This window comes from Danio rerio, chromosome 4 (genome assembly GCF_052040795.2).
Source record: "Danio rerio strain M-AB ecotype USA chromosome 4, GRCz13ab, whole genome shotgun sequence".
Classification (NCBI taxonomy): Eukaryota; Metazoa; Chordata; class Actinopteri; order Cypriniformes; family Danionidae; genus Danio; species Danio rerio.
In genome coordinates, this window is record NC_141024.2 from 68231097 (window position 1) to 68258542 (window position 27446).

Genomic DNA, 27446 nt, shown 5'->3' on the forward strand with positions numbered 1-27446 from the left:
AATTTCAATTTAATAAAAAATTGACCTGCATATTTTTTGGGACACATTAAATATTGCATATGAAAATACTGATTTATTTGAACATGCAAACAGCATACAGAACATAACAGAGCATCTTCACACACCTCCAGCATTATAGAAAAACAGAAAAAACTGAAGAAAAAACAATAAATAAACACTGCCCTAGATCTAATTCACTTCACAAATTTGGATTATAAAACGAAAACACTGACTGAATCTTCTTTAAGGACCGGCATATGCTGTTTGTCCGATCATGTTTTATTCCGTCAAATAAAAATAGGCTCCCTCAAATAGATAGCTTAAATATGCATTTAATTAATGCTCCGCTGCTATTTTACTACAAAACCTGTCAATATTTTTAATAGACGTCATTAGTTTAAAGATTATGTCTTATGATTATGACTGTCTCACTCGTGATTCATGTGTGCGGGCTGCATGTAATGAAAGACAAAGACAATGAGCCTTAAAGTGTAATATGTTTATGCTTAATAATATGCTTAATTTGCATACATGTTTTATATGCTGTAGAATGAAAGCCTTAGTTTGGTGGAGATTATCATTATGCAAACATCAAGAAAAACCTTGGATTAGTTTGATTTGTAGATTAGGCTATTGAAAATGTATATTATATGAGAACTATTAATAACTGTAATTTCCCATTGGATAAAGGTTGATTTATTGGTTGTAGCCAACACAATTTCACAGCAACTAGTGTTTTGGTGCTGAATATAGCAGACTTGAGCACTTCACCCTGAAGGTTTATTTGTTATTCTTTATTCCTTTAAATAATATTGCCTAGTTGTCTTTTCAATGATTAATGAAGGACTTATAATGCTTTGTTTCATTGTTTATGTTTATTTACAAGTAGCAGAGTATTTACAGCTAATCTAATAATATAATCTATGATGTATATAGTCTATTTCTGTCCGTTTGCATCCAGTCTCTTTGTGCCACCTGACGGCATAGTCGCAAACTGCGGTCATACCTAAAAAACACAATCTTTTTTTTTAAAAAACGGCGGCAGTAGATCATGCGACGGTAATGGCCACATTGAACTCTCACCTACTGTATCTGTGGCTCAAAAAGGCTGATGTTATTTACGGCAAGAAACACACACACACACCAACACAGTCCAGCACAGGGGTAGATCGGGTGGAAAGGAAACGCTTTACTGAGCCATGACACAAACCTTAGTGCTGCTGTTCCATTTCTCTTCTCCCCGTATGTCAGGATGTAATCAAACACACTTGAAATAACAGCGGTCAGATATTGAGAGCTGATGTTGTTATAGGAGACGCCTATTTTTCTTTCATTAATGGATCTGCACCAACTGTTGCTCATCACCCTGTTTCTGTCTTCACAACACTTTCTGACGCCAAATTACAGAGTCCTCTGGGGAAAGTACTGGACACACACTCTCTCTGTCTCACACACACACACACACACACACACACATAGTAGCGAATTCATTCACTCACACGGGTGCACACACATACACACACACTGCTCCTGCAGAGAATTCTGGGTAAATCTCTTGTCAGACTTCAGCCCAGTTTCATTGATGATCCAGAATAAAGCCTAAACCCAGGGCAGAGCGGCTCAGTGAATGTGGTCTGGACTGAGTGGATGAGGCTCATTGTGTCTCTATAGATGTTGTAGAAGATCAGAGTTCCTGCACTGTGATCCACAAACACTCCTATTCTCCTGCTGAGCGCCTTCACTGGGAGATCAGTGAGTGTGTTATTGTGACTGAATGAGAATCTGGAGGAAGAGCAGATCAAACTCCAGGACTGATCATTATATCCAAACCAACACTCAACACCTCTTCCCTTCCTCCTGATGCTCTTATATGACACAGATATAAACACATCACCTCCACTCCAGTCAATCTCCCAGTAACAGCGTCCACACACACTCTCTCTGCACAACACCTGATGATAACCATCAAATCTGTCTGGATGATCAGGATACGGCTGTTTCTCTCTCACACACTTCACCTCTCTGTTCTCCTCAGACAGAATGAGTTGAGTGTGTGCTGTGTTTGGATCCAGTGTGAGGAAACAGACATCTGAACACAAGAACACACACATTTACAACCACAGCTGTGTGTGTGTGTGTGTGTGTGTGTGTGTGTGTGTGTGTGTGTGTGTGTGTGTGTGTGTGTGAGAGAGAGAGAAAAAGAGAGTGTGTGTTTGTGTGTGAGAGAGTGTGAGTGTGTGTGTGAGAGAGAGACTGTGTGTGTGTGAGAGTGTGTATGTGTGTGTGTGAGAGAGAGTGTGTGTATGTTCATGTGTGTCTGTTTGTTTGTCTCTGTGTGTATGTGCATGTGTTAATGTGTGTGTGTGTGTGTGTGAGTGAGAGAGAGAGAGAGCATGTCTGTGTGTGTGTGTGCGCATGTGAATGAGAATGAGTTTGTGTGTGAGAGAAAGCAAGTGCGTGCATGCGTGTGTGAGAGAGAGAGTGTGTGTGTGTGTGTGAAAGAGAGTGTGTGTGTGATTGTGTATCAGAGAGCGAGAGCGTGTTTGTGTGCTTGTAGATATGTGTGTGTGTGTAGTCCTATATTTGCGTTTTTATTTTTATTTCAGTTGACAATTATTTTAGTTTTTTCGTTTGAATTTGTTAACTATAATAACCTTGGTGAGAGAGTGTGTGTGCACATGTCTGAGTGTGTATGTGGGAGAGTGTATGCGTGTGTGTGTGTGTGTGTGCGTGTATGCGTGTGTGTGTGTGTGTGTGTGTGTGTGTGTGTGTAGTCCTACATTTGTGCAGTCCTGCTGTAATCCTCGTGTGTCCTCCATGATCCAGACTGTAAACACACACAGATGGAGAGAATGAGCAGTTTAGTTTCCCCCTCAGCTAATAAGCTAAAGCTAGCACTGAGCCGCTCAGCTACACGCTCCAAACTCTTGAGCTAAAACACACAACACTTGTTGGTTGAGCCGGGATGCACAATGAATGTAACACAGTGCGTTCTTTTCCTCTGCTGTTGGTGAAGCGAGCGCAGATACTGCTCATGTTGATGGAGACACCCTGCTGCAACATTCATTTATTACAGTGATCACACTTAGCTTTGCCATCGTTCTTCAGCACATGCAGCCTTTGAGCACATGTTGCAGTCCATCTCTAAACTATGTTCAGATTATTAAAGCTGCTCGCCAGCGCCCAAGTTCCTGACAGATTAGCAAGTGAAAAATACACATGTGTGCACAGAGAAGAGGAATCCAGATGTTGATTTTAGAACAAGAGTCTGAACATTAATCCAAGTGTCTGATTCCAGAATCTGAATCCATCTTCAATCCCCAACCCTATTCCTGACCTGATATTGTAGGATTCTTCAGCAGAAATGGAGGAAGAAGTTTCTCTGCTCAGCTCAAATGCTGAAACTGTACAGTGTGTCCCGCTTAATGTCACTGTAACTGAGCCAATACACTCCAACATTTACAGAGGAGATTCATTTCACACTCAATGATTTGCTCTTCATAGACATGACTGGAATACTCTACAAGCTGTATCTTCTGTCTGTCCTCACCCCATAACCCTCACAGAAAACTGAAGCTGATCACAAAAGAGCTTTCTAGTGTCTTTTTAAAGCCATTCAGTGTAAAAGCACAAGGCCAGTGCTGCTCCACATACTTGAGTTTGTCCAGTGTGTAGTTTGGATCCTCCAGTTGTTCAGAGAGCAGCTTGACTCCTGAATCTCCTGGATGATTGTAGCTCAGATCCAGCTCTCTCAGGTGTGAGGGGTTTGAATTCAGAGCTGAAGACAGAAAACCACAGCCTTCCTCTGTCACCATACAGCCAGACAATCTACAAACACAGCAATAGTCCACATCACACAGTTGGACAATCACACATCTCTTTGTGTTGTGAAGATGCTGACTGCTGTTTCTGCTCATGTCAACAGCAGTGATGAACACACACATCCTGATTAGCTCTCCTTATTGATCGAGCCCTCGCATCAGAAAACACACACACACACACTCACACACTCAACAAGGACTCGACATCATCTGTAGAAGTGTACAGAGCAAAGACATTGTTCATAATACACCACATCAAGCTGTAAAGTCTGCTGTGAGGAGCAAGAAGACACACTTGAGCTCAGAAGATCATCTTAAAGTCATGTATAAAACACAACAGGAAATGAGCTGATTTCATCATTTATATTGTGATTCTGTTGTGGACTAAAACAAAATAAGCTCAGACAAACAGAAACTCGCTCTCTTCATGTGTTCATCACCTGACCCACAGTCACATTCACACTGATGGTCCATTAGGGGACTTTTATTCTGTCAGGAGAGAAACACCTGATCAATATTCATGACTGCTGACTCTCCTTCACATTCAGCCTTTACCAGATATTGTTTTAGATGAGCGAGTAATCAGGATTATTTCACACACTTTATCATGAGACTTTTATTTGTTTTCAAGAAACTGAAACTGCACAAATATGAGAGCAGCTTATACCTTCAGCAGGACACAAAACAGCTTCACTTTATTTATTTATTATTTTCTTGATTTTTCCTTCAATATTTTTCTATAACATATAAATTTGGAGGAAGGGGGCGCATGCACGGAAAGCATGGAGTAGTCGAGTTTTTTTGAGCTGCTCTCTGATAACATTGATTTTCGAATATAACTCCATCTTTCGTGTCTTTATTCTATTTAATAACTATCAGTCATATCTTGAATTTACTCTTAACAGTTTGAGGTAAGATTTCAATTATTTTCGTAACTTTTTGGGTGTTTTACCGACTTTTCTTGATTCATCGCGTGCTCGATCATGGCGTCTAGAAAGTCTTCAAAAACCGTGTGTGACACTCTATCTCAGGCAAATGTGAGTGTTATACTGGCTGCAATAAACTCGCAAGGCGACGATCTGAAGAAATTAATTGACGAGAAGATGACCGCTTTGAGTGGTCGGCTGGATACACTGGATGCGGCGATGGCTAATTTGCAGTCAGAACAAACTGGCTTTAATCTAAAATTAGTGGATGTGGAAGAAGCACTGAATGAGGTGGACCGACGCGTCGGAGAAACTGAAAAAAAGTGCCAGGAACTGCAAGCTGAGAACAAATCATTATGGACTAAGCTGAATGACCTGGAAGGCCGATCTCGAAGGCTCAACTTAAAATTCGTTGTAATATCTGAAGGGGAGGAACAGGGCAGCACTTCGCGGTTCATCTCGGACGTGATCACTGAACTATTTGGCAACGAACATTTTCCAGAGCCCGTCAAAATCGATCGGGCACACCGTGCCCTTCTACCAAAGCCATCTGCGGGTCAAAGACCCCGCACAATTATTGCAAGACTTCATCATGATAGGGACAAAGATTTAATTCTTCGCCTGAGCAGGGAGAATTTCCCGCTGAAGTACAAGGGCAGCCAGATATATATTTTTCCTGACTACACTCCCAAGGTCACTGCGCAGCGCCGTGCTTTTGGTCCGATCACGCGAGCTTTACGCGTAGCTGGCATGAAATGGTCGCTGCGCTTTCCAGCAAAATTGATGTTGACTCATAATGGAAAGACGATGTCATTCACATCTCCTGAGAGGCAAAAAAAATTTGTGGATGTACTTCCTAATGTTTCGATCTGATCCCTGGTCAGGAAGTTCTATGACCATCACGCCTGGATGTTTAGACTAAGACTGATAGTTTTTTATTTTCTTCTGATGGACCAATGACTATGACACGTGAGGTAGAGGACTAATAACAATATTTGCAGAGAGTGGACCTTCTCAAGTTTTTTTTTTTCTTTCTTCTCTTTCTCCCTTACAGAAGGTTGCTATTTTCATTTTTTGTACTCTTTGCTTTGTCCTCTTGCTGGCTCCGTGAAGATGGGGGGAAAATGCTGTTCTGCACTGGGGTTTGGGATGGGGTTGGGGCTGTTACCACATTGTTTTTTGTTGCACCAATTGTTTACGGCACTTATAAGTTTTTATGTAAATAAGCTGGACGGGTTTTATGATGTTTTCTTTCTGATTGTTATAATAATGATTGTTAGAAGAAACAAAATATGAATGTGAATTTTGTGAGTTGGAATGTAAGAGGAATGGGGCACCCGATAAAACGTGGCAAAGTGTTTGCACATTTAAAGTCTTTATCAGCTGATATAATTTTTCTTCAAGAGACTCATATTAGAGCTAATGAACAGTTAAGATTGCGGGCAAATTGGATCTCTCAAGTATACCAAGCAACATTTTCTTCCAATGCAAGAGGTGTGGCTATTCTTTTCAAAAAGTCGATTCCATTTCGTTCTCATTCAGTAATATCAGATCCAGGGGGCAGATATGTTATTGTATCGGACTGTATTAATAATGTTCCAATCACATGTGTTAATGTGTATGGCCCTAACATTGATGACCCGGCTTTTTTTAGGAAATTATTTGGACTCCTTCCAGATACCAATGCTACTAACGTAGTAATCGCGGGAGATTTTAATTGTTATTTAGATTCTTATCTTGACCGCTCTTCAGCTCGTGTTCCTTTTCCTATCCAGTCTGTTGGGGTTCTAAATAGTCTTATTAAGTCCATGAATTTTGTGGATGTATGGAGATTACTGAATCCTACTGGTCGGGATTATTCTTTTTTTTCTCAAGTTCACAAATCTTACTCTCGTATAGATTATTTTATTATTGACTCCAAAATTATAAAAGACGTTGTTCAATCTAAATACCATAACATCCTAATTTCGGATCATAGCCCCGTCTCACTAGGTTTAAGTTTGTCTTTACCAAAGAACCAATATTGTTGGCGTTTTAACCCTAACTTGCTAATGGATAAAAAGTTTATCTCATTTCTTTCAAATCAGCTGAGTCAATTTTTAGAGACCAACGATAAAGGAGATGTATCTGACTCATGTTTGTGGGAAACCTGTAAAGTAGTTTTGAGAGGACATATTATTGCTTTTGAATCTGCACATAAAAAGGAAAAACGCAAACGACTATTTGAGATTGAAAATATCCTTCCTTCCTTGGAAAAAGCTTTTCAAGAATCCAAAGCACAATCAGACCTTAATGCAATTTAAAAATTGAAATACGCATATAATTCAATTCTGAGTGATCAGGTCTCTAATGTACTATTAAAGCTTAAGCAGAAACATTTTGAACTCAGTGACAAAGCAGATACTTTTCTTGCTCGTCAGCTTAAAGGGGTGCAGGCCAGTCGTGCACTGTTAAAAATTGTCCCGTTAAAAAACAGTAAAATACTGGCAGCTGCAGTTGCCAGCAATGTACTGTTATTTTACAGTATGTTGCTGTAAAAATACATGGACTACATTGATTTACACAATACTCAAGTGAACTCATTTTGCTCACTGAAAGCAACTGCCTCAACTTGGTCAACTGCTGAATGAGTTTATGAAGTAATGTGCTATATATGCTTAGAAGTATACTTATAATGATAACTTATTTTAGTTAATTAGAAAAGTTCGGTTTAACTCTAATGTCTTATTTTTCACAACAGCACACATACATGTAAATCTGGAATCACCAGAGAGATTCTGACTGCATCAGCCACTAAACAGCCGCTGTCTTTAAATAGAGAAACATGCAGAATAACATCAGCAGTTCATTGTTCATCTTTAACTCATACGCTGGCTCTACTCTCCTCCACAACGGTGACAGACAGAAGAAATTAGCTTCAGGTTTTACAGTAAAATACTGTTTTTTCCTTGATTTAACAGTAATCTACTGGCAGCTGTGGTTGCCAGCAATCTACTGTTTTTTTACAGTCTATTTCCGTAGTGTAAATTAACAGTATATTACTGACCCCAGAGCATATACTTCAGTTTTTATTGAAGTGTCCACACTACTGAGTGTTCAAGAAACATGGAGCAAAGCTGAAGTAAATTCATTAATTAACTGACTAATTAAATGATAATTGAGGATTAACAATGAACAAATGAAGAAATACTGAAGGGAGAAAACAAGAACAGAACATACAAAACTTTAGTCACAGCTTTATAATGAAATAACCTGAAGAACAACAAACGATTAAATCATTTAAATGATCAGCGGATGATTAAACAACTCTACAAACATCATCACCAGCTACACTTATTACTTAATACATGTATTTTTGTATAACATTTACTAAAGTTCTTCTTGAGAAAAAAGTTAAAGTTTTACGTCACCATCATGGAGAACAGAGTTTGCTTTAGTTGGGCTCTTAGCCCTGTCATTTTAAACATTTATATATCTTGGCTGCTGCAATTGTTAAGAACTTTGTTTAAAAAGCTCCTTTGTTGAGGGAAGCCAGCCAAAAACCTTAATAAGATCTGGTGATGTTCATGTTGCTATTAAATGGCAGAGTAAGTTCTCATTTAGTGTAATAAAATTTACTGCTCCTATTCAATGTTAAATCTATTGTTTTACATTATATGTCTATATATGGCAATGATTTCTGGAAGTTTTTAAGAATATCTTGGACAATAACACTGCTCTATGGTGTAAATCGCACTCAAAGACACATCAATAATCAGCATATGAACCTCAATAATGGTGACAACTAACAAAATTAACAGTTTAACTCACAAACAGGCAACTGAAAGTCTAAACATAAACAACAGTAGAATCAAACACAAATAAAGAAAACTGTGAGACCATTATACAACATTTATTTATACCGCAATGCATGCTGGGATATTTGTATTGTGCCACTCCCAGCATGCATTGCAGCATGAAACATTTGAGATGTTACCATTGTTGAGATACAAGGTCAGATTCATGAGATCTGAGTGTGTATTTGTTATAACTGAACTGTTTTTGTATGTTATTTCTTAACTGTTTAGTAATTACGGAGGTATCTTTTCTGTTTCCACTTCTCATTAATTAATTTAATACCTGCAACTAAGCATTAAATCTATTGCATGAGGCCCTTCTTCCAGATTTATAACAAAACATTTATCAGAATTAATTTCAGACAAATAGATTTCTCTATTTATTGACTTTCCAACTTTATTGCTATAGTACAAATGTTTTGTAAACTCTGTATTACAGCAGTTTGAAAGTCTTCTTAAATGAGTTCAAGGGTAAAGAGCCCAACTAAACCAGCCCCTCACTCTATTACGGTGACACAAAAAACACCTTAATTTCTGTTGGATCTCAATGAGAATAGTATGGAAGTCAAATCAGTCAGTTATAAGTGTGTGTCTGCTGTTGTTTGTGGAGTTGTTTAATGATCCTCTGCCGAGACTGAAGCTGTTTTATTTTATTTGATTTTATTTAATGTTGTAACTCAAGTCACTGTTTGTGTTTCTTGTTTATTTTCTTCAGTAATTGTAATTATTAACAGCAGGTGTTCATCAGTGTCTGAATTCACTCATTAGTGTTCATTAAAACTGTCAGGTGAACTATATTAGTTAACTAGTGTATGAAATAGTGAACAAGGACACAAAGTGTGATTTCAAACACAGACTTCAAAACATCGAATCTGAACTCTGTTAGCTCACAGTTTTCTGCAGTTGGTTACTTTCTCGAAAACAAAAATGTTACCCAGAAAGCACTGTTTTTAACAGAATATTACTGTTTTAGTGAAAAAACATTATTTTACCGTAGAATCTGACCGTTTTTTAACAGCAATTTTTTACAGTGTGCCATTCATCAAATTAGAGCTCAAAATGGTGATTTGGTAACGCATCCTAAAGAAATCAATGACTGCTTTACAGAATTTTATGAGCATCTTTATTCCTCAACCAGTCCAGTGATGAGTGACTTGGGACATAGCTTTCTCAATAAAGTGAACTTTCCAAAGCTTACTGATAGTGCTAAATAGGAATTAGAACAACCTTTCGATCTTAGTGAAATTCTGGGAGCAATTAATTCCCTTCCCAGTGGAAAAGCCACAGGTCCAGATGGGTATGGAATTGAATTTTATAAAGCAAATGCATGTACATTGGCTCTTCTCTTGCTTCGTATGTTAAATCACTCAATTGAGCTAAATAAGTTTCCTGACTCCTTATATGAAGCGTATGTGTGTCTTTTGAAAAAAAGACAGAGATGATACTGAGCCAGCTAATTACAGACCAATTAGTCTTCTTAACAGTGATCAAAAGGTTATCGCAAAAATTTTGGCTACTGGATTAAACAAACATGTGGATTCATTAATTCATTCCGACCAAACTGGCTTTATTTTGGGAAGGTTCTCCTTTTGTAACTCACGCCGCCTATTAAACATTTTATACAACAATCAGTCAAAAAAATCTAAGGCAGCAATCCTCTCCCTGGACGCAGAGAAAGCCCTTGACCGAATTGAATGGAGTTATATGTTTTCTGTTCTAGAGAGATTCGGCTTTGGTGAAAATTTTATTAGGTTAATTAAAATGCTTTACTTGGCTCCTAAGTCTGCAATTCTCACAAATTCTGATCGATCTGCATTTTTCCAGCTACAGCGGGGAACACGACAGGGGTGGTAATGGAACTACTTAATGGAAACACTTAATATTTTTGGTTCCTTCTCTGGTTATTCAGTTAATTGGGGAAAAAGTATGTTTTTGCCTCTGGGAGATGGCTTGGACTCTGGATTTTTTAAATCTCTGCCTGTTAAAATTGTAGATAATCATTTCACCTACTTGGGATTAATTATCCCCAAACATTTTAAGGATATTTATAGATTAAATTTTCTAGCGGCTATTAACAAATTAAAATGATCTATCGAGAAGTGGAGGATTCTTCCATTATCATTAATAGGCCGAATTAATGCCATCAAGATGGTTATTTTACCTCGTTTTCTTTATCTTTTTCAGAATTTACCCATATTTCTCCCAAAATCCTTTTTTAAATTGTTAGATTCTGTGATTTTTCCTTTCATTTGGGGATATAGGGCACACAGAATTTCAAAACCCCATTTGCAAAAGTCTAGGGAAGTGGGAGGGCTAGCAATGCCCACATTCCGTCAATACTATTGGGCAGCTAACATGAAGGCTATGATGTTTTGGCATGAGTGTGATCAAGTTGCTTCCGATCAGTCAGATATATGTCCTAAGTGGTTACAGTTTGAGGCTTGTTCAGTTGGCAACAGTTCTTTGGCTGCAATTTTGTGGTCGAAAGCTCTATCATTGAAAAAATTTCAATGTAAGAATATTATTGTTCTTAATTCTATTAAAATTTTAAATCAAGTGAAAATGGCATTAAAGATCGAGCATCCCTCTGTTTATTTACCTATCTGCAAAAATCATGATTTTGTGCCTGGACAACTTGATAAGATCTTCACTTTTTGGAGTAACAAAGGACTGCGTTCAGTAAAGGATTTTTATGTAGATAACAAACTGGCCACATTTGAATACTTATATAAAACTTTTGGACTCTCACAATCACACTTTTTTCGTTATTTACAGGTGCGTCATTTTATTAAACACAACTTTCCACAGTGCGAGGAAGTCTCTCTTGACCATGATTTGTACAAGCTTTTGAGGCAGTTCCCAATGGAGAAACATTTAGTGACCAAATTTATAGATCTGTTTTCTTCTCACGTCTCGGTCTCTACTGCACATCTGAAAGATTCTTGGGAGAGGGAATTAGGAATTGACATTTCATCCTCTACCTGGGAGGAGAGATTGAGTCGTATTCATTCTTGTTCTATAAATGTAAGGCTACAGCTCATTCAATTTAAAGTGATGCATAGATTGCACTATACAAAAGCCAAACTTAATAAGCTGTATCCTTCTGTCTCTCCTCTGTGTGATAAATGCAAAGGCGCAGTCGGGACCTATGGTCATATATTTTGGTCCTGTCCAGAAGTATCTGAATTTTGGAAAAGTATCTTCGGACTTTACTCCCAGGCTTTTGAAATGGACATAAAAACTGATGTAGAAATAGCATTGTTTGGATGGTCAGACCAGGCTCTAACTTGGCCTAAACATCAACAACTCTCCTTTATGTTTGGCATGGTGTTGGCCAAGAGAGTGATTCTGATGGAGTGGAAATCCACAACACCTCCAAATTTTTTTAAATGGTTAGCTGAAATGGTTTCTGCCCTCAAGTTGGAAAGGATACGCTTCTCTAGATTTGGCAAACAAAAGTTGTATGACAAAACATGGGGCCCCTTCCTTAGATGTATAGGTTATTAATGTTTCTGTAATATATTTTTTTTCTGTTAATATTTTTTTCTTCTCTCCACTTCCTTTTTACATGTTATTCTATTTTGTCTCTTATTCCATCAGTCTGGCTAAAATTTCTTTATTGTTTTGTGATGGTGCTGTAAAATTGCTGTTATGTTTGCTTGTGTTTTGGTGCATGTTCTAGTTAGTATAAGGTAATAACACTGAGACAAGTTTGTCAACATATATATATGATGTACATTATTTGGTGTTATGTTCTTACAAAAACTTCTATAAATAAAGTATAAAAAATAATAAAAAATAAACTGAATAATCAGCTGAACAGTAAAATATTTAGTGCTGTGAAAAATTCACTGTTACCACTGTTGCAGATAATGCTACGTTATAACGTTATAACAACGTTATAAGTTGTGCAACTATATTCATTTTTAGTCTCATTTTCAAATTTCAATAAATGATTCAGTTATTCACTCAAAAAAAAAAAAAAAAAAAAAAACATAAATTTGGGTGTGCTAGTTTTTGGACCGTTATCATAAGTTATTTTGTTAGATGAGCTCCAGATTTGGCTAATCTATTGTATATGCACAAATATAATATTGAAGAGCTTCCTATTAAACTATGAATTTAAAAGAGATTAGTGAGGGGTGTACTTATATATGCTGAGCACTGTATATTGTTCACCCAGAGTGTTTACATGGTCACACAGCAGTAACAAGCATTGAGTTTGGGCTAGCTTCTGCAGATGGACATTGCTGTACACTGCCCTTGATGGGTGAGTGGGGGAGTGTCTGTTGGCTCTCAGGTGTGAATTATTCATGAGCATTGTCACTCACACATACAGCTGAGATCACCCAAAACAAACCTAACAAAATGTAGATCACTGTAATGTTTTCTCTAATTGAGAGAACAGAATAATTTTCACACAATTGTGCAGTAAATATTCTAGTCTACAAGACTGCTTACTCTAAAGTCTTGTTCAGAGACAATGAGTGTTTTTTTTAACCTAATTTCAGCATTTTTTTTCTCCACAGCTTACTAACTACACATAATATTTATTTCTAAAACACAAGCATGTACATCCATATTTCTCACATATTATTGTAGCACAGTTTTTGCTGAATACTAATTAAATACATGTTGGCCAGTACTGTGTAATAAGTAGCTGAAATAAGCACAAATGTCAGGGCATGTCAAAACATTTCAGGGGTCCCAAAATCACCTCAGACCGCTGAGGGTTAACAACAGGTATAGTATGAGCAGTGTGAAACATAATTACTGATAAACCATAATTCCTGTTATCTGGGGTTTAGTATCACCCAGGGTTAACATGTTCAAGCATGAACAGCTCTAATATGAAACTGTCTGACTGTAGTTATTGTAGAGTGGAGAATCATTTACCTCATTGTCTCTAGTTTACAGTTCACACTCTTCAGTCCATCAGAGAGAAGCTTCACTCCTGAATCCTGCAGGTCATTGTTACTCAGGTCCAGCTCTCTCAGCACACAGTTTGAGGATTGTAGAACTGAAGACAAACTCTCACAGCACTGAGCAGTGAGATTACACATGACCAGTCTGAGAAAGAACACAGATTATGTTAACAGTGTGACTTTCAGTGATTTCTTTGATGTAATAAAACTGAATAACAAAGAAACAAAACAAAAAAATCAATCAGGTGGTTAAACTCAGACCTCAGTGTGTCCAGTTTACAGTTCACACTCTTCAGTCCATCAGAGAGAAGCTTCACTCCTGAATCCTGCAGGTCATTGTTACTCAGGTCCAGCTCTCTCAGCACACAGTTTGAGGATTGTAGAGCTGAAGACAAACTCTCACAGCACTGAACAGTGAGATTACAGCCCTGTAGTCTGTGTAGAGGACAAACACAATATTGATGTGGTCATCTGGGACCTCATTGATTAACAATACTTGCTCATAAAACAGACACCAGTCGATATGTTGATATTATAAAAGTACAGCGATACCCTAGATCTCAAAATGATATGATTCAGAATTTTTTAGTACCGGTATTTTAGGTGACAGCTGTAGTTGTGAGTGCTCGTCAATAGGGGGCAGTGTGGGAGCTGTGCACTTCTTCTATGGCAGGGGTCTTAAACTCGTGGCTCGATACTTATGGGACGATAGTTTGTGGCCCCGCCTTAATTTGAAAGTTTAATGTTAGTGTGGCCCGTGAGTTTGATATGTATGGCACTTTACAGTTTTGTTTGTTGAGGTAAACAAGCCCACCAATCACGGTGGGGTATATGGCTCTCGGGGGGCGGGACATCAGCTGAACTTGACGCAGACAGAGAAACATTTTCCACTGTGTGAAAGTTACAGCAGCGTTGCCATGGAGTGTTTCTCCGTGAATGCTGGCTGCCTTGTTTCTATTGGGCACATGTGGCAATCGTCCCAGCACGTTTCATTAACAACACTTCAAAAAAAGTTATTTAATTCTGTATGATGTAAAAGTAGTCAAAACAAATGACAACTGATTGATTGATTTTTTTTATTATTTTTAATTAGTTTATTTTTTTCATTTTATTTTGTGTTAAAAAACTCAATCATCTCAAATCTTTTTTTAATCTTTTTCACAAAATAAGATGAAAATATAAACAAAAGAAAATTAATTAATAATATAATTAATTTCTTGTGGAAAACCTGATATGGCCCAGCCTCACCCAGACTCTGCTTCCAGCGGCCCCCAGGTAAATTGAGTTTAGAGACCCCTGTTCTACAGCAAACTGAGAGTGTGTGTCTTTGTGTGTGTTGAGCTGATGAACTGAGGATTGTCCTCTCACACACTCTCTCCATAGTGACAAAACAATGCAGTGACCCAAACAGCTTGTGGACAGAACTGATTCATGAAGTGAAATTTGAAATTATTTTGCATGAGGTCCTGACTCTCTGTGGTCATTAACAATCCCAGAGCACTTCTCATAAAAAAGTAGGAATGTAACCTTAGGGTCCTGGCCAAATTACTGGCCCCGGTGTTCTGGCCAAATTCCCTCCATCGGCCCTTACCCATCATGGCCTCCCAATAATCCCCATCCACTGAATTGCTCTATCACAGTCTCTCCACTCCACCTACAGCTGGTGTTTGGTGAGCGCACTGGTGCCATTGTCCTGTAGCTGCTGTTGCATCATCCAAGTGGAGCAGCGCACTGGTGCTGGTGTGGAGACTCCCCTCCTCATGATTGTGAAGCACATTGGGTGTGTGGCCATACACAATACATGCACTATATAAATACACATCACACTACATTGCATGTTGTTGACAGTCAGGGCAAAGCTCTGTGCCTTGCTTGAAGCTTGAGTTTAACTGTACTGACACTATGCAGCTGTGTTGATGAATTACAGTGATTTTACTGTCTTTACTTCATTCAGTGGGTGGGAAAAACTACACTCCTACGTAGGCTTGGGCGGTGTCCAAATTTTGAGACCGTCAAACCGCCTCCATATTTTACCCCGGTATCCGGTATTACCGGCGTAATAAAAAAAATTATGACGTAAGGCTCAGACAGCGTCACCAAACTGTTGGCTTGAGCCTAAACCATTCAGAAACTGAATACCTTCTATGCGACCTTAGGCAGAGAGAGAGAGAGAGAGACAGACAGAGAGACAGACAGAGAGACTTTCTCTGTCTTACACAAACACACACACATCTCTCCCGCGATTTATTCAGAAATTTACTCCCACACCGTAAGAAATCTGGCCGGCTCCCGCGGGAATGCAGAGAGCTGTAATCGGGCCATAAAAATTATACCCGATAGGTCCCGAGTCCGACACGTACATTTTGATTGACAGCTTTATAAAGCCCGAGCCCTTACAGCTCTAATGCATTTTTTCAAGAATTAGTCATTCATATGTTTTAACAGCATTTATTCGTAACAAACGTAGACTATATCCCACTTGAAAGTTGGAACAAAGAAATAAAATAAGTCCTCTGTAACATCGTAACATCTCAGCACTCTATAGGTCTACATGCACTTAGCCTTTAAATTAGCCAACACACCAATGAAAAGAAATCTTGCTTAACAAATCAAATAAACTCTAAATGATGACGGGTATTTTGGCAGTAACTTAATTGAAGCTGAATATTAAAAGAATAATGCCACCATTAGTCTGTATAATCTGTCTACATTATGATTATATGGTTTAATTAATATTTATTTATAATTTAAAACCCTTTACTCACCAAGATTAGGCTACGTGTGTTTGTGAAGGAACATTATTAAATCCACTGGCTTTAGCGCAGTCTTGCGCTCATGTGCGTCCAGCAGCACTGAACACCGTTTCACTGCTACTGCTACAGGCCGAGATGCAGAGTTCTGATCTGGCTGATTTTGCAAGTTTTAGGTAGGATTGTTTATTCATCCTATACCAGTCAGGAACATCCATTTAATTTTCCATGACCGTAGTTTCAGGGTAGCGAGTGGCCTCGTCATTTTACCTGTCAGCTTGCGGTTTAGGGCTCTACCGTAATACGCAGAGTATGAGCGACCGCTAAATACCTGCGGCTGGAATAACCGCTCTTTCTGACTGGCTTGACCGCCGTCAAAATTATCTTTTTTTTACTACTTCGTCATAATTTGCTTCACCTTTGCAGGGATGGATTTTAATGCAGGGATTTAGATTTTTTCGGGTCTCGCCGGGTTCGGGCAAAGATCTTCAGCTCTAATGCAGACCTCTCGTTCATATTAACCACGTCTCCCTTCTGTTCAGTCTAAACTGCCAAACTGCAGTACACTTTGAAGCGCGACTCGTCACGTCACGTCTCCCTGTCCCTCTCTCCCTCTCCCGCTCCCCCTCCCTCTTCCTCTATCTCTCTCCTCCACACTGTCCCGTGATGACAACCACACACACGTTTTTTAGGCATTAAATAAAGGATATTTAATACTTTATGACGGTATAACGGTTTTGAAACTGACACCGTTGCTATTTTTAGATCCCGCGGTATACCATAATACCGTAATATCGCCCAAGCCTACTCCTACGTCTCATTGCGGTGGGTCTCAGATTTGCAGGAATTTAGACCTTATTTTAATGGCAGGAAATTTAAAATAAGAGACTGACTTGTGTTTCTATCACTCTGTATAGTATGACTGTGGACATACTACACTACACACAGATCTGTCCAAACTACTTACAACAGAGGATTTTCATCATAGGTGCCCTTTAAAGAGAGAGTTCACCGAAACATTTACTCAGACTCCAGTGGTTCAAACCTTAATGAGCTTCTTTATTCTGTTGAACACAAAAGACTTTTTAAGATGAAAACCATTAGCCATTGACCTTCAAAGAAGGAAAAACAAACGCTAGAAAGTCAATGCTAACAGGTTTCTGTTGTAAATGAGGGCGATGCCAATCCTCTTGTGCACCACCAGAGGGAGCCATCGCCCGAATTCTAATTCGACTCACGGACTCAAATTCCCATAAGCCCTGCTACCTGGCACTGATTGCGGTCCAGGTGCCTCTCATCATCTCAGCGTATTTATACCACACTCACGCTCTAGTTCTTTGCGAAGTCTTGATTTGCCCTGCTGTCATTTCTGAGCGTTCTATACTCCACTTCCCGGATTGATCTGTGCTTCTGACCCTTTGCTCGACTCTACGATTACAAAAGACATCTGCCTGCCCCTGATCTCCAGCCTGTTATTCTGACAAAGTAGATATCTGCCTGCCTTTGAACTCTTGCCTGTCCCTCGTTTTGATTCCTGGATTGCCCCTGGTTATTGTTTGTATGTGTGCTTTTAATAAAGCTTGCAAATGGATTCAATGCCTTCTGACTCATCACAACAGTTTCCATCTTTCTTCTAAATATTTTATTTCATGTTTAACTTTTAGAAAGGTTTTTAACCCCTTGAGGGTGAGTAAATTTACATTGTTAGGTAAACTATCCCTTAAACAACCACTGCCAACACATTAATCTAAATATTATTAAAAACATAATATTAAATAATAATCAATTTTTCACAGCATTTTGAAGTGCATAAAATATCAATATTGTACTTGTTCATTAACAATATGTATTGTATTATTTAATATCAGCAAATGTCTATTTCTTAGATGAAAGAAAGAAGGACTTACAGAGCTCTTTTGGAGGATTTAATGACTGCTGATATTCTGATGAGACACTCGTCTGATCTCTGGAATTTCTGAAGCTCAAACTCCTCCAGCTCCTCCTCTGAGGTCAACAACACAAAGACCAGAGCAGACCACTGGGCAGGTGAAAGGTCAGCAGATGACAGACTTCCACTACTGAGATGAGACTGAATCTCTTGCAGCAGAGTTTGGTCGTTCAGTTCATTCAGACAGTAGAACAGATTGATGGATCTCTCTGGAGACAGATTACCTTCAAGTTTCTGCTTGATGTAGGCAATTATTTCCTCTTTGCTTTGGTCACTGTCATCCTGCTGTGTCAACAGGCCTCGTAAGAGCTGTCGATTGGACTGGAGAGACAGACCGAGAAGGAAGCGTAGGTAAAGGTCCAGATGTCCATTCTCACTTTCCAGAGCCTTGTCCACTGCAGTCTTCAGCAAATCAGTCATGCCTCTATTTTTGCTCATCTGTATAAAAAACCATACATGCTTCTTGTTTATGTCTAGAAACAGTTGTTGATAAAGGGCTGCAATGAACTCCTGAATGCTCAAGTGGAGAAAGCAGTACATGGTACCAAGAATGATTCCTGTCTCCTCCTTAAAGATCTGGGTACACATGCCTGAGTACACCGATGCCTTATCGACGTCAATGCCACAGTCTTTCAGATCGCTCTCATAGAAGATCACATTGTTTCTTTCCAGCTGCTGGAAGGCCAGTTTCCCCAGTGAAAGGATGAGGTTTGGATCCCAGGAGACATCTGGTGTGTTTTCTCCATCATACTTTCTTCTGCTCTGCTGGATCTGAAAGCGGAGAAAGTGTATGTACATCTGTGTCAGAGTCTTGGGAGATTCCTGCAGTGTTTCAGCATGAGCCCTGTGTTTCAGTTTCAGTATGTTCTGGAGAACAGTGGCTGAAATCCAGCAGAAGACTGGTATGTGGCACATAATAAAGAGACTCTTTGACTGTTTAATGTGATCAATGATTTCTCTGGCCTGATTCTGATCTGTGAGTCTCTTTCTGAAGTACTCCTCCTTTTGGGCATCATTGAATCCTCGTATCTCTGTCAGCCGGTCGATAAAGTCAGCAGGAATCTTACTGGCAGCTGCTGGTCTGCTGGTGATCCAGATGAGAGCAGAAGGAAGCAGATTTCCCTTGATGAGGTTCGTCAGGAGAACATCCAGAGAGACTGCTGAAGATACATCACGACACGTCTCATTACCAGCAAAGTTCAGAGGAAGACGACATTCATCCAGTCCATCAAGGATGAACAGGACTTTGAATCGTGTGCTTCTTGTAAGGTCTAGTAGTTCAGTCTCTGGGAAAAACTGAGTTATGTGGTCTTTTAAACTTTGTCTTTCCTTCTCCATTAAGTTCATCTCTCTGAATGGAAGAGGAAATATGAAGCTGATGTCTTGATTTTCTTTCCCTTCAGCCCAATCCAGAACAAACTTTTGCACAGAGACTGATTTCCCGATGCCAGCAACTCCTTTTGTCAGGACAGTTCTGATCTGCTCGTCTTGTTCAGCTGCTTCAAACAAATGTTTGCATTCAACCTGTATCTCTAGTGACTGATGACGTCTGGAAGCAGCTTCAATCTGTCTGATCTCATGTTCAGTGTTGACCTGTTCACTCGCACCCTGAGTGATATAGAGATCTGTGTAGATGTTATTCAGAAGTGTGGAGTCTCCTTGCTGAGCAATTCCTTCAAACACACTTTGATATTTCTCCTTCAGGCTACATTTATGCTGATTAATGAAGGACAGCTCACCTAAACACAGGAGCAAATAAACAGAGACATTTAATCTTGACTTTTCCAGTTACATTAGTAAGTGTCAGTCAGACAGATGACCATGAGTCTCTTACCCTGGAGAGTATCAGCAGCTTGATCTTGCTTCATCTCTCTCAGGAAGAAGAGTGTGAGATCAAGAGCTGCTTCTGTGGTTCTGCTTCTGTTCTCATTAAACTCCTTTGCAAACTCTTGTCTGTTTTTGTCTTGTAAGATTTTCTTAAACTTTTCCAGTTGATTCTTCAGAAATCTGGACATTTTGCTCTCAAGATTCTATGATTGAAGAAATAAGAACAATGTTTAAATAAAACATTCATTAACACAGTTGTACATCTACAAACTACTCAATAAAGAAAAAAAAGACTATAAAAAAGATTATAATAGTCGAAGTTAATCGCTTGATTCTGATTGACTGATAAACTTTCTAAGTAGTGTTATTTTCAGATAAACACACAGCTAAAGCAGATTTTGCAGGTTTTGAGCACATGACAGTTCCATATCACTATCCTAAATGATTCCAGTTATTTCACAGTGAAAAATCACATCAAAACAACAGAAAGCTTTGGATTTGTAAGAAACTAGTTTCACACACAGGAGAAGTTTTAGGACAAAAACCTGACAAATGGCTGGAATACAACATGGTGGCTTTAGCTGTGGGAACATCAGCATCCCAGCAAACAGATTTCAATAATGAAGGAATAAAATTACAGTCTAATGCTTCTTTTGAATTATATACATGTGGTCATGCTTATTTTGCATAATGCATATGTGTTTGCTTGAACCATGATAATCTAATGAGCCCACGCAATGATATGATGAGACATTCTGTTTGACCTTAAAATGAGACAGGAACTTTTCACCCCTATAATGTCAAAAACCAAAATATGTAACAAACAAGTCTTGCAGAAAGTCCCTGTCTAGGTTGCAGCTGTGACGTGTGACTTTTCTATACAGAAAGGAGAACTGGAGCAGATGAGGAAAATATTGCTTTATTGTCTTACTAATCACTCTTTTCTTTTGATATATATTTGCTATTGGAGGAATATACTCCCATTTGCCTCACTATTCATAATTTACAATATGTGTTTTTGTCAGATATGATGATGTCTCCTGATATAGCGTACTTCTACTTAACCCCTGTTATAATGTGTTTCTAACTAACTGCTAAAACCACAAGAGCTGTGTGTGGGTGCTGGCTGGAGACAGATCTGCAAAAGTGCTTCCCCTAGATGGGTGCATACACAGGTCAAGAGTTCATAGACAGGACTAGGAGGAAAAGCAGATGTGGTAGATGCAGCATTTGTATACTGCTCTCTGTGTATGCGTGATTTATGATGCTTTAATAAAATTTATATTATCCTGATATCTCTATAAGGAAGTTATGATGCTCAGCTGTGCTTTGATGATTTTTTGCTACAGTTGCTTGCTGCACCCCAGATGTCAGTAGTGTCAAGTGTGTCAAGGAGAAGTGATACTTTCACCTGCCCTTTTGTTTCTGTGTGCAGAGGTATCTCTGTGTGCAGACCACAGACTTTTGAGAGATGATTCTGCCTGAAAACAGCTGATGGCAACAATAGAGATTGGGGGTAACTGATCAGAGGAGTGGCCAAAAAGATTGAACGCTGCTGATGGATAAAAGGAGGGAGTCGAGAGAGTTCGAGAGCTTTTGGACATCCAGACTGCTTGGCTGACGGTTCTTCAAAAGCCCAGGATCCTGACCTTCGCTTTATTCACTTATGCTCAATAAATAAATTAATTGATTTTGATTAATTGACTCCTGACCGATTATTGAATTGGGGTGGACTAAGGCAAGTGAGAAATAGTCCAACAATAATTACATTTATATTTATTTAAAAGAAGTCTAATAGATGTTTACTAACAGCCCAAAACGAGTCATCAGATATGCAGCAGTGTGAAGTCTGTCTGATCTGTGTATTTGTTGACTAGTCTAGTTTTGGACTATAGTTAGATGTTTATTATATTTTTAGGTTTATCAGCTTAAATTAAGCCTTTTTTGGTTTGGCTATTATTGTTTAGACATCTATTAGAAACTGCAGAATAATCCACTCTGGTCTGTTAAATTATTAAAGAATAATACAAACTAAATGTGTTACGGTGACTTTATGTGCATCACAGGTGTGAACTATTTTTGAGTAATTCAATGAACTGCAGTCAATTATTCTTTAAATAGATGAAAAATAACAGTTACAAATGAAATGTGTTGCAGAAGCAGGATCTTTCTCAGTGACCATTTTTTGTGTTATATTTACAATTTAAATATGAATCAAAATGAGTTTTTCCCACCTGGAAGATCCACTCGAGATTGACTGTGATACTCTTGTGGCTCCTGTGAGTCTCGTCTCCTGAATCTGCTAACTCATATTCAACACTGTTAACAGATAAAACTACTGTAATAATACATTTAGAGGCAAACAAATACAGATATATATCTTACAAACACTAAAAATAATGATATTGATATATATTTACAAAATAGTTGGGTTTAAAACATCTTCAAAACTTGTTTTATGTTACACAAACCATAGAAATAATATTTGAAAAGGCATGACAGTGAGTAAAAGATGACATGAACAACCTATTTTTTAATACTGACACTGAATAAGAAACTAAATCTGCCACTCTGTGTCTGTAAATGTGTAACCAAAGTCATTGAGTCATTCAATTCATTCACACAACTGATTCATTCAGGAAAGACTCTCTTTACTGAACTGTTGGTTCACAATAATATACCTGAAACAATCCATGTGTGATCAATGATGTAAAATACAAAATACCTTTGGGCAGATGATGGTGTTTTCTCTCTAAGGTTTGGTGGTTGACCCATTGACCGGTCACTCTTGAGAGACACAAAGCCGGACACACGTGATCCTGATCTCACACTGAACACACAAACACACCAGAGGAATAAACTGCAGGACAATCTTCAGTCTCCTTAGTACACCTTGTAAGACTGACAGATGAGACAGTTATTGGGAAAAAAAAAAAACATTTCACCCAGCACCAAACTAGCACAAAGTAACTCTTAGCTCAAGGTCAGGCTGATCAGGTCTGTTAAACAGATTAGACGTACGGGGAGTATTCAGACCCACTCTTTGTTTTATTGCAGCCATTTGCTAAAATCATTTAAGTTAATTGTTTCCTCATTAATGTCCACACAACAACCCATACTGACAGAACAACACTGAACTGTTGATGCTTTTGCAGATTTATTAAAACAGAAAAGCTGAATTATCACATGCTTCAGACCCTTTGCTGTGAACTCAGGTGCCGTCCATTTCTTCTGATCACCCTTGAGATGGTTCTTCATCTTCAGTTGAGTCCAGCTGTGTTTGATTACAATGATTGGACTTGATTAAAGCCACACACCTGTCTATATAAGAGCTTACAGCGCACAATGCATCTCAGAGCCAATGAGAATCATGAGGTCAAAGGAACTGATTGAAGAGCTCTGGAAAAGGTTACGGAAACATTTCTGATGCACTGAAGGTTCCTCAGAGCACAATGGCCTCCATAATCCTTAAATGGAAGATGTTTGGGACGACCGGAACGATTTCTAGAGCTGGCCAAACTGAGCTGTTGGGGGAGAAAACCCTTGGTGAGAGAGGTGAAGTAGAATCCAAAGATCACTGTGGCTGAGCTCCAGAGTGGGAGAAAGCTGTAGAAAGTCAACCATCACTGCAGCCCTCCACCAGTCAGGGCTTTATGGCCCAACAGAAGTCTCTCCTCAGTGGAGTTTGCTAAAAAAAACACCTGAAGGACTTCAAAATGCTGAAAAAATAAGATTCTCTGGTCTGATGAGAACAAGATAGAACATTTTGGCCTTAATTCTAAGCGGTATATGTGGAGAACACCAGACACCAGATCACCTGTCCAATACAGTGCCAATAGTGAAGCATGGTGTTGGCAGCATCCTGCTGTGGGGTGTTTTTAAGCTGCAGACACAAGACGACTGATAGCAATTGAAGGAAATATGGATGCTTCACACCAACTGTGACTGTTCTTGAATCTTCCAGCCTAAGCCCTGACTTAAACCCAATTGAGCATTTCTGGAGACACCTAAAATGGCTGTCCACCAATGTTTACCATCAAACCTGACAGAACAGCAGAGGATTTGCAAGAAGGAATGGCAGAAGATCCCCAAATCCAGGTGTGGAAATCTTGTTGCATCTTTCCCAATAAAGACTCATGATTGTATTAGATCATAAGGGGGCTTCTGCTACACACTGAGCAAAGGGTCTGAATACTGAGCACCATGTGGTATTTCATTCATTCATTTCATCTTAGTCCCTTTATTCATCAGGGGTCGCCACAGTGGAATAAACTGCCAACTTATAGAGCATATGTTTTACACAGCGGATGCCCTTCCAGCTGCAACCCATCACTAGAAAACACCCATACACTCACTTATTCATTCATTTTCTTTTTGGCTTAGTGCCTATATTTATCGGGGGTTGCCATAGCAGAATGAACCGCCAACTTTTCCACCACATGTTTTATGCAGCGGATGCCCTTCAAGCTGCAACCCATCTCTGGGAAACATTCATACATACTGATACACTACAGACAATTTAGCCTACCCAATTCACCTCTACCGCATGTCTTTGGACTGTGGGGGAAACCATGTCGCCATCATGTGTTATAATCGGATCAAAAGTGTGTCCTACTCAGTTGTGCACATATATTTTGTATAAATCATGTACATCTCGTACCTTCAATATAAATTATATATATCTTGGTGTTTCCATTAGGTATTTTTTATTAAATATTCCAAATTGTGCAAGAAAATATGTGGATGGAAACATCGCTTGTGTAAAACTTGTTTGGCAGTAAAACGTATGAAAGCTGCTGATTACAGAACTCTACATTGAAGTTGAAATGGCTTAATTGTCTGGATTTGGACATTCTGCCAAACATTTCAGATAATTTAAGTACATCATTCAGCAAATTCATAAAACTCTTCTAGTGGTTTCTGGAAAATCTTACAGTACCGTTATACCTGTTTTATTGTATTTATGCTATTGTTTATGATCAATTTTCAGGCATCTGTTTTATTAATGATCATTCAATGTGTAAATAATGTATTAGAACTTAATATTTTAACATTTAATACAAAGTCTATACACAGATGCATATTTCTGAACAATAAAATCTCATGATGAATACTAAAATATTTGCAAACAGTTCATGTGTGATCAATAATGTAAAACACACAATACCTTTGTGCAGATGATGGGGTTTCCTCACTGAGGTTTGGTGGTTGACCCATTGACCGGTCACTCTTCAGAGACACAGAGCTGGACACACATGATCCTGATCTCACACTGAACACACAAACACACCAGAGGAACAAACTGCAGGACATGCACATTTGTAATAAATACATTTCTAGTTGATCCTCATTTAATCTCTTCTATAAGCACAAGCTAAAACTGTTCTGAAGTCAGTTTTAACTCTGATATTGAACAGGACTTTAAACAGCACACATGATGACATATATTCAGCTCTGGTAAATATCCTGATGAAGCTGTCTGTAACCTACAGTAGATTGATTTAAACACATTTGCTGAAGCTGTAAACTGAAGCTTTGTCCATCATTTGATCAGGCAATAGCAACACAAATAAGCGCATTGTTGTTGGTCTTTGTTCTTCAGAGAAAGTGTTGAAATAATGGTGTAAAAACAGAGTCAATACCTGTGTTTCTCTGAGAGAGAGTCCTTTACTCCCTCCTCTGCCATACTGCAGCTAAAACACCAATGCAGACATTAGCAGAGCTTAGAGGAAACAATCATATATATATATATATATATATATATATATATATATATATATATATATATATATATATATATATATATATAGTCCTTAACATGAATGCAGTTGGTTTAACCCCTGATCTCACATCCCAGGTGTTTCACATTTGATTTAAGATACATGCATGTAATATAGAGTTTATCAAGAGAAGTTCAAGTTTAGCCAAGTGTTGATTTAGTTAGTATTAAAATGTCTCTCTACTAAAGAGGCTTTTTGGTTATTGAGTTACTCTGACAGTAAAGGGTTAAATGCAGTGTTGTTTAAGGATCGTCAGCTTGTTGTTTTCAGCAGCTTTTCTTCCTGTTCAACTGGAAGGTCTGCTTTAACTTTACTTTTGATTTGGTGACTCTGAATGTTTAGAGTTATATTTAATGCTGAATTATTGGACACTATTGAGTCAGTCTGATATAGAAGAGAACAAACACTGTAAAGGGATTAAAAATAAAGCTTTTAGACACAGTGTTTAAATGACCGTGTTTGACTCAGTGTTTAATCTGTGTTTGAGGATTTGATCTTCAGGATCAGATATTTAAATCACACTCACACATATAAAACCCTTCATCATCTCCACAAACCAGCATAATGTAAAAGTGTTAAACTCACATGCAGAAGTACAGACGCTCTTGTGCAGCAGGAACACAATCTGAGCTCTTTCACTCTTTCACTTCACTAAAATACATCTGTGTGATCTACAGGTGTATCCTGAAATATTATTGGCTCCACAGAGTGACACTCACATGAATATTCATGAGATTCTCCTGACTGTGGGCGTGTCCTGAAGACAACACACAAACCACTGGAGCTGAAGATATCTGTGCAGATTCTCTGAGCACGAGTGTGTTAAAGAAATATTGGAAAAGTATAATATAGTGTATATATATATATATATATATATATATATATATATATATATATATATATATATATATATATATATATATGTGACCTTTATACTTCACTCCCGAACCCACTTCATTCACCCTTCAGCAATACACACACACTGGACTCGGATGAGGAGGATTTTATTTTGCCCTGCACACAGAGCAGTAACAGTGAGATCAACACGGTTTAACTTAGCATCCACATCCACAGCAGTTCTCCCTAACTCTGCTGCAGTCTATATTGAAAGCTTATATTATTATTATATAAAACAAAGACAGAAGTATAAAAATACAGAAAATGCGTAACTAATATCACTGAATAAACCTTAACACAAAATATAATAGAAAATTATCTGCACACAGAGCAGTAACAGTGAGATCAACACGATTTAACTTAGCATCCACATCTAAAACACATATAACTCCATTAGCACTTGCTGTATAAGCACATGGGGGAAAATATCAAGATGAGATTAAAAGTATCAAAATCAAACAAATATGAAAAGAAAACCCACTCTGTCGATCAATAAATGTATATAAAGTGTGATAGACTTTTAAAGCTGCATCCAATCAATCATTTAAATGATATTTTTATATTTTAGTGTGGAGCTAACACAAACCCGACTCACCCACAGCAGTTCTCCCTAACTCTGCTGCAGTCTATACACAGACTCTGTGCGCAATAGCGCCACCGGCGAACTAGCAGGAACTGCACTCCCATTAAAGCAGGATTTAATACTGAACTATTAACATGGTATATATTTACTTCG

General features: G+C 38.4%; 2 protein-coding genes and 1 long non-coding RNA gene across 11 annotated transcripts in view; 1 reads left to right on the forward strand and 2 right to left on the reverse strand.

Moving 5' to 3' along the window:
* LOC147845236 (uncharacterized) overlaps positions 1-27446 on the reverse strand; it is a 934973-nt gene that overhangs the window by 532969 nt on the left and 374558 nt on the right. The window lies entirely within an intron of this gene.
* On the reverse strand, positions 54-27331 carry si:ch211-133h13.1. 3 transcript variants are annotated; one of them, XM_087245804.1, is made up of 12 exons: positions 27306-27331; positions 25676-25726; positions 25201-25305; positions 22759-22863; positions 22268-22352; positions 20041-20236; positions 18166-19945; positions 13770-13943; positions 13480-13653; positions 3655-3828; positions 2781-2827; positions 54-2089 (listed from the first exon to the last, which is right to left on the reverse strand). In XM_087245804.1, exons 2-12 carry the CDS (start codon positions 25717-25719, stop codon positions 1566-1568), a joined length of 3408 nt encoding a protein of 1135 aa, XP_087101930.1. In that variant the 5' UTR covers positions 25720-25726; positions 27306-27331; the 3' UTR covers positions 54-1565. The 3 variants fall into 3 exon arrangements, with proteins under 3 accessions (XP_087101930.1, XP_087101931.1, NP_001431157.1); NM_001444228.1 differs by lacking the exon at positions 27306-27331 and adding an exon at positions 26399-26466 and having other exon boundaries at positions 56-2089; XM_087245805.2 differs by lacking the exons at positions 25676-25726; positions 27306-27331 and having other exon boundaries at positions 25201-25658.
* On the forward strand, positions 3851-11156 carry LOC147845242 (uncharacterized). The gene is made up of 2 exons (XR_015484537.2): positions 3851-7189; positions 9615-11156. It is a non-coding gene; the product is annotated as an uncharacterized LOC147845242 (long non-coding RNA).

Coding starts and splice junctions, on each gene's coding strand:
- si:ch211-133h13.1 (XM_087245805.2), bottom strand. CDS start 25,367: ATGTATTTATTACAAATGTGCATGTCCTGCAGTTTGTTCCTCTGGTGT. Junction 22,864..25,200: donor ACCCCATCATCTGCACAAAG/GTATTGTGTGTT, acceptor TTGTGTGTTCAG/TGTGAGATCAGGATCACGTG. Junction 2,828..3,654: donor TACACACTGGACAAACTCAA/GTATGTGGAGCA, acceptor GTGTGTTTACAG/TCTGGATCATGGAGGACACA.